This window comes from Budorcas taxicolor, chromosome 16 (genome assembly GCF_023091745.1).
Source record: "Budorcas taxicolor isolate Tak-1 chromosome 16, Takin1.1, whole genome shotgun sequence".
In the NCBI taxonomy this organism is placed as follows: domain Eukaryota; kingdom Metazoa; phylum Chordata; class Mammalia; order Artiodactyla; family Bovidae; genus Budorcas; species Budorcas taxicolor.
Window position 1 is genome coordinate 81409069 of NC_068925.1, and position 7500 is coordinate 81416568.

Here is a 7500-nt window from a genome sequence, read left to right on the forward strand (position 1 = left end):
TCTGGGACCACGAGGACCCGTCCCCCCATGGTGGCAAGATCTGCCTCCCCAGCTCTGGCAGCCTGGCAGCCCTCAGCCCTCTGACACCAGCCCTGCCCTCCCCGGCGGAGTCAGGAGGTGTGGACGGCCCAGCGGGGTTATGTCACCTCGGCTTTAATCCCCCTGAGCGCTGGCCGTGGGGCAGCTGGTGGGGGGGCTTCTGCCCATGGCTGGTGGAGCCTCCCCAGCCCCCCCCCCACCCCCCCCCCCCCCGCCCCGTCCATGGCAGACAAACAGGAGGGGCCCAGCCTTCCTGGCCCGGGGTCCTGGGAGGAGAAGGGCTGGAGAAAGCAGGGGCCATGCAGGCTTTCCCGCCCTTCCCCCACTCCTGATAAAAATAGTCCGCGTGTCCCAGGCCCTCCCCACCCGCCCCTCAGTCACGGCCGAGTCCCAGCTCAGCTCCTGTTCCTCCTCCCTGGGGCTCCATTCCCAGAAGGTCTCAGGGTGCAGCTGGGCCTGGGGCCTGGCGAGCAAATGCCCCTGCCCACCCCCGGGGCCGGGCGGAGGCTCAGCCTCCTGAGGGACGGCAGAGACGCAGCTGGCTCCTCAGGCTCCAGGGTAGGAGGGCTGGGGTGGCACGTACGGGGGAGGAGCTGTAAGCCAAGGAGACGAGGTGAGGGTAGGGGCGGCCCAGGAGGGTGCAAAGGAACCCCGACCCAGGCTGCAGGATCCCCAGGGAGGAGCAGGCAGGACGCGGGGCCCACTCACCTGCAGGGTTGTAGACGGGGGGTCCCGCCGGGTAGAGTGGATACTGGGGTGCAGGACCACTGGGTGGGTACATGAAGCCAGGCTGCGGGGGTGCGGGGCCGGCTTTGGGGTCCTGGGGGTATGGGCACAGCGGCTGCACAGGGACGCCTGTCATGGGGATCTCCTGGCCTGGTTGGGGGACAAGGACCAGCACTCAGGGCACCGCCTCCATGGGGCGCCGGCCCTGCCCCTCTGCCGCCAGACCCTGCTTGGCCGAGTGCAGCAGGGCGCCCGGAGGTGGCCCCCGCTGGTTGGTCTGGGCTCAGCAGTGTGCCCGCTCAGGGTTTCAGAGACCTCCTGGGCCAGACAGATAGCACTGGCCTGGGGGGCGTCCCGCCCTGCCCCGGCCTAGCAGAACTGCCCCCGAGGGGTCCTCTCACACTGACCCCCACACGGGGTCACCGTTCCCACGCCCACCAGGGCTGGGCCTGTGGGCAGGCACACGATTTTGCACACGGAGGACACCCCATGTCGCTCGCGCGCCAGGCCCGGCCCGCGGGTTTCCTGAGACACGTGCACGCGCACGGCACACGGCGCACGGTGCAGGTACATCCGCGTACCCAGGGTTCACACGCGTCCCTGCGCTCTGGCTTCTGGGGTGACGGGCGGGCAGGTGTGTGTCCAGAGGGGCCTGCTGCTGCCAACCACACCTCCTGACCTCCCGTCCCTCCGAAGGCACCCCGCCCCTTCGTGCGCGGACGCACGGACGGACGCACCTTCGAACGGGCTCCGCAGCTGCTGGCGCCGGCGGTAGAGGTAGCAGCAGGAGCAGAGGAAGCAGCAGATGGTGGTGGCGACCACGGCCACGAAGAGGATCACGGCCGAGGCGATGCCCGCTATGGTCTTGGGACTTGGGCAGAGAACAGGTCTCCTCACCTTCCAGCCTCGCGCAGGGAGTCCTCGCCACACAGACCGCCATGCTGGCCTGGACCCCCGGCCAGAGAGACGCGGGGCTCTGCCCGTCCCGCTGGGGAGAGCGTCAGCACTGCGCTTCCCCCGAAGGCCGGGCAGCCTCCTGAGCAGCGGCCTCCCTGCAGGGGCTGCGGCGCGCGCCCGAGTCCACGACTGAACAGCTTGGACTCCAACACAGGAGGCCTGACGGGCACAGCTCCTTTCTCAAAATGCGCTCGGTCACCGCCTCCCCCTACATGTTCTGTATGTCAGCGTCTCCTCCTCCCAAAACAAATCTGAAAGCCCCCTTTGTGCGCCCCCCTTAATGAGGAGGGAACAGTGACCCACCCGGGGCCTGTCCTCCCCAACATCACACAGCTAGTGGGCGGCGGACTGGGGATTGGACCAGTCCGGCCAGAGGCTGGAGCGCCGCTGGGCCCAGGGCTGCCCCTGCCCTCGCCCTGCGCAGGCCCGGGCGGGGGGAGGGCCCGGCCCAGCCCGCGATGGCCACAGGACGGTCACCGGCCGGCCGCTCCTGGAGCTCCTGCGCCCTGGAGCTCCAGCCCCGCTTCGGGCCCAGGCAGGGTGTCGGCCGAGAGCCGGAGGGGGCGGGGCGGGGCGGGCCGGCGCCCACCTGAAGGCCAGGCAGTGCCTCTGCTGCCTCTCGGTGATGAGCAGGCTCAGGTCCCGGCAACAGTACCGCTGGTAGCAGGTCCCGCAGCAGAAGGCGAAGAACTCGCAGTTGAAACCCGGATGCCAGGAGCCGTTCCGGTCCAGGTACCAGAGGCAGTCCTCGCCAGCCAGAGCTGCGGGCAGAGGCGGAGGCGCCCAGTGGCCGCCGGGCCGGGTCTCCGGCCGCCCCCGCCCGCAGCTCCACCCTGGTCCCTGCGCCCGGAGGCCTCGGCTTCGACCCCCCAGGGTCCGGCCCCCCCCCCCCCCGCCGCCCCCGTCCAGCCCCCGTACCCCTCCCCTCCCACGGACCCTGAAACGCCGAGGCTCCGCCGGGATCCCCAGGGCGCCCCCGGGCCGCGCGCCGAGGCCTCCCGCCGCACCCCCGCGCCCCGGCCCTTACCCAGGGGCGCCCCCAGCGCCAGGAGCGCGACCGCGGCGAGCGGCGCGGCCCCGCGGAGCCCGGCGGGCGGCATGGCGCGGCGCGGCGAGCGCGGGGCGCACAGGACGACGCCGCCGCCCAGCTCCGCGGGCCGGCTCGCCCGCCGGCTCCTCGCCGCCTGCTCGGGGCGGGGCTCGCGGGCCTGCGCCGACCCTGCTCCCGCGCCCCGCCCGCCGGGCTCCGCCCCGGCCACGCCCCTCGCGGGGTCCGGGTCCGAGCCGCCCGCCCCGCCCGCCCCGCGCCGGCGGCCGCTGGGCGCTGCTGCCCAGGGCCTCCTGGCCCTCGGCGCGCTCGCTGCCTCGCCCGTCGGCGTCCCCGCCCCCAGAAGGCCTGCTCCTGGTGCCAGTTCCGAGCACTCAGGCGCAGGGGCCACCCCTGACGCAGGACCTCCTCTGCCCAGCGTCCAGCAGGACGTCCTCCGGCGGCGGCGGCGGCGGCGGCGGGGAGGAGAGTGGGGGGCCGGGAGTCACCCCGCCCCCACCCGAGAACAGAGGCGCCCATTGAGAGGCCGCTCGGAGCAGCTTTGTCCCCGCGGGCCCGCAGACCTGGGCCCTGCCAGCTGCGCTGCCTCCCTGAGTGCCCTTCCCCCTCCGAGTGGCCGGCGCTGGCGTGCGCCAGCCTAGGGCCTCCCAGTACGGATGGCAGGCCGCGGGGACCACCTGGGCCGGTCCAGGGGAAACCCCTTCCTTCACAGAGCGACCCCACGGCGAGCCTGCGGCAGTGCAGAGCGTAGGCGGCCCTCCAGGGGTCATAGTCTCCTTGCCAGTTTGCCGGTGGCTGTGCCCCTTGCTCTGGGGGCACCTGACCAGGAACGTGCAGGGCCTAAGCCAGGGAGAAAATCCAAGGGCCCCTTAGGCCCTCTGCGTGCAGCCTTCAGGGTGCTCAGACAGGCCCCTCGGTTGGGGCTCCCCAGAACCCCAAGAGCTAAATCAAGCTCACTGGTATTATCAGTTCATTTTATAGACATAAGCTGGGACTCGGGGGAGTTCAAGGATTTGTTCAGGTAATAGAACCCGTAAGTGGGAGAGACACTCTCAATCCAAGTGGCTTCACCTGCTGAGTGGGTGAAGGTGTCTGCAGATGGTATATCCTGTAAGGGTTAATGTCCAAACTATACAAAGAACTCAGACAACTCAACATAAAAAAACCCAACAACCCCACAGAAGACTTGACTAGACATTTTCCCAAAGAAGATACACAGATGGACAGCAGGCACATGAGAAGATGCTCAGCATCACGAACCATCAGGGAGATGCTTCCGAACCACAATGAGGCGTCACCTCACACCTGTCAGAACGACTGTCCTCAAAGAGACAGCAACAGCTTTATCGTGAGGACGCAGAGAAAAGGCCTGCGCCCTGGAGCATCGTCAGTGGGGTGTGAATCGGTGGGCCCTGGCGACAGTACGGAGGCGACAGAACCCTCTCCCACTTCGGCAAATCCCACTCCTGGGCATCCACCTAAAGCAAACTCACTAGTTTTGAAAGACATTTCAAAGGACGTGCATCCTTCCACTCCCTGCAGCATTATCCGCAACAGTCAAGATGTGGAAGCAAGCGTCTGTCCACAGATAAGTGGGTGAAGAAGTGGACGGATGCACAGTGGGCTGCTACAAGGCCGTAAAGCGGCCTCCGCAGTGGACTGGCTGTTTGGATTCTGTACTCCCAACGCAGGAGGCCCGGGTTAGAGCCGTGCTCAGGGAATCAGGCCCCATGTGCTGCAACTAACTAAATAAATATTTTTTAAATAGAATGAAACGTTGCCATTTCCAACAGCAGGCTGGACCTAGAGGGTTTTATCCTACGTTAAACAAGTCAGAGAAAAACCAGTAGTGTATGATATCACACATGTGGAATCTAAAAAAACAAAAACAATAACACCCAAATGAGCAAACATGAAGCAGAAATAGGGCTGCAGATACAGAGAAGCAGCAGGTGGCGAGCTGAGGAGAAGGCGCCGGAGGGAGCCGCGCAACACACTGAGCAGGAGGCTGTGGTGCGCACGCTCAGCACCACGAACGCGGCGGGTGGTCACATAGAGAAGGCGGCAGCAGGGTCAGGTCTGGGCTCCCTGGTGCTCAGGGGTAAGGAATCCACCTGCCGGTGCTGGAGACACAGGTCAGTCCCCGATCTGGGAAGATCCCGCGTGCAGCAGAGCAACCAGGCCCGCGCACCAGCCGCTGAGCCCGGGAGCCCACGCTCCGCACAAGAGGATCCGCCGCAGTGAGAGGCTGAGCCCGACAACTAGCGCAAAGCCCCACTCTCCCCAACCAGGAAAACGGCGGCACAGCAACAACGGCCCAGCACAGCCAAAAATAAACCTTAGACAGAGCGGAGTCTCGAGTGCCCGTCACCAGGATCCATCAGTCCCGGCGCTCCCACCCCCAGCAGCAGATGGCGAGTGACTCCAACAGCGAGGCGTGGAGGCCCAGCAGAAGCTGAACAGGCTGGGGAGGGCGGCGGGGGCAGGCGCGGCCTGGTCCTGCCCCGCGGGCGCTGGCGCCCCCCAGGAGAGCAGAGGCCAGGAGAGGGTCTGCTCCTGCCCAGGACGTGGCTGCTCGTCTGATGGGGGCCGGGGGAGCAGACGTCTGTCCTGACAAAGGACAAAGCTGTAAGTGCTGCAGAGACGGACGGACGGAGAGCCCCCGGCTCCCCACCCCCGGCAGCGTGTCCGCTTGTCGAGGGCAGGGACCGTGTGGCCCTGTGCTCCTTGCGGTCCCCAGCCCTCGCTGCAGGGCTCGACTGGCAGATGGAGGGCCGTCTCTTCCTGCCTCGCGCCCACCTGAGCCCAGAGCCCATCTGATGGGGGTCCTTTCCAGCATCCCTTCTCTCTGTGCCTTAGGTTCCTCTTTCCTTAGGAAACAAAATCTCAAGTCTCTCCTATTAAAATGAAACAAAGCAAAGCAAAACAGAACCACTTGTTTCCCAACCCATCTCCCTTTCTAGCTGTGTCTCTGCTTTTCACTCTTTTTTCCCCACCTAGTTCTCCTTAAAACTCACACGTCTGGTTCCAGCTCACTAGGACAGCAGTGATTTTCTGATTGCAAAATTCTAGGAAAACTTTTCAGCGCAGATGATGGGAGGTCATCGGACAGAGGGGAGAACAGGTGGGGGTCGGGGGGTGGGTTGCTCCTCAGCCCAGGGGGCTGGAGGCTGCCCCTGCGCCTGCGTGCTGAGCTGGGCCCTGGGCTAGGGGAGAGGGAGGGGGAGGCTAGGGTGGGAAGGCTGGGGACTGGGGAGGGGGTTGTACACGCCTGCAGGCCTGGAGGGGATTCCCTGCACCTTCTGCGGGCAGACACACAGCAGCAGCCTTGCCTCCCCGAGCGGGGTCTCCCGGCCCCAGGGGTGGCCAGGCCATCCCTGGACCAGAGGGGATAGGGCATGGAGGGAGATGACACCGGCGATTCCGCAGGTGAGCGAGTCCCAGCATATCGAGGGCACCGGCACTGGAAGAACTTAGTTTGCTCCGTTCTCAGGCTGGGGTTCGGAGTTGGACTTCTGTGACTTCAAAGCCCAAGCCGGTCCACTTGTCCTTCTGCCTCTCACGGATCAAGTCTGAACTGCTCCGAGCCGGGCCTGGTGTGTGGGGCACATCCGTGGGCAGACCTCGGGGTGGGAAGCTGGGCCAGCAGGAGCGGGAAGAGCGGGACCATGACCCAGTTTGGGCCTGGCCTGGGGCTTCAGCCGCAGAGTCTGCTGAGTCATCCCGCGGCCAGGCTGAGTGGCCAGCTGGGCCTCCTCCCACCCGCCTGACGTGCCTCTCCAGGTCAGGGCAGGCCGAATGGCATCCCCGGGGCCTCCCTTGCCTCCCGGCACCCTGGGCCCTGGGGCTTCCACTTCTCCTCTTCAGGAGAGCCCCGTGGACACCCTGCCCTCCCTGCCCCATGGGCCTCTGTCCACCCAGCTCCTGCAGAGAGAACTACATGCTTTTGTCCGATGCAGTCTCACTGTACCGAAGGAACAGGTGCTCACTAGCCCAGAATAAACACACGTTCCTCCTTCATCAGGAGGCTCTCCTGGTGTCCAGCGTGACTTGTGCTTGCTGTGGACAGAAGGCTGTCCCCGGCTCAGTCCTTGGGGGTGGGGGGTGTGGGGGCAGCCTGGCAGGAAGGGCACCGAGTGCCAGGCGTCTCTGTGGGGCCTGGGGGGTCTGGGCTGAACCCAGCAGCCTCAGGCTGCAGTGGGGCAGCCACTGGCCGGCCCTGGGGGCCGCCCGCCAGCAGCGCTTGGCTGGGGGAGCCAGGTCACCTTCAGGTGGCACCTTCCTGGGTCCGTGGCCAGGCCAGCTGGGCAGGGTGGGGGCCGATGAGCGCTATTTTGGGAGCTGAGGGGAAGAGACGAAGGAGGCTCTGCTTGCAGCTCTTCTGTCTGCCCACTCCCTCTCCTGGGAGGTTTGTGGACACGGGCGTCCGCCCACACTGACCCTTCCCACCAAGCTCTATTTTCAGTCGAGACCCGTGAGTCCTCTGCGAGGCAGGGATGGTGGTTGTCCTCGTGAGGCCGGCCGTGTAGGTGCACCGGGGGCTCGGCTCATCACTGCCCCATCCCACCGGGCATGAGGCAGCCACGTCGGAGTCCATGCCCCTGGCGCACGGCTCCCCAGGACAGACTGGTCATGCCTGCTCACCCTACGTGGCTCCGGGGATGGAGAGCTGGGCTGGGATTCGGGGGGTGGGTGCCTGCTCGGAACCTCCGGCCGAGGCAGAGGAGCCC

General features: G+C 66.4%; 1 protein-coding gene across 3 annotated transcripts; it reads right to left on the reverse strand.

The window, feature by feature from the left end:
• Window positions 1–263: 263 nt before the first annotated feature.
• SHISA4 (shisa family member 4) lies at window positions 264–6468 on the reverse strand. Of its 3 annotated transcripts, none has more exons than XM_052653930.1 (5): window positions 6070–6468; window positions 2312–2483; window positions 1503–1636; window positions 748–915; window positions 264–632 (listed from the first exon to the last, which is right to left on the reverse strand). In XM_052653930.1, the coding sequence occupies exons 1-5, from the start codon at window positions 6215–6217 to the stop codon at window positions 586–588; spliced, it is 669 nt and encodes a 222-aa protein (XP_052509890.1). In that variant the 5' UTR covers window positions 6218–6468; the 3' UTR covers window positions 264–585. The 3 variants fall into 3 exon arrangements, with proteins under 3 accessions (XP_052509890.1, XP_052509892.1, XP_052509891.1); XM_052653932.1 differs by lacking the exon at window positions 6070–6468 and adding an exon at window positions 4264–4330; XM_052653931.1 differs by lacking the exon at window positions 6070–6468 and adding an exon at window positions 2750–2822.
• Between the last annotated feature and the right edge of the window lie 1032 nt (window positions 6469–7500).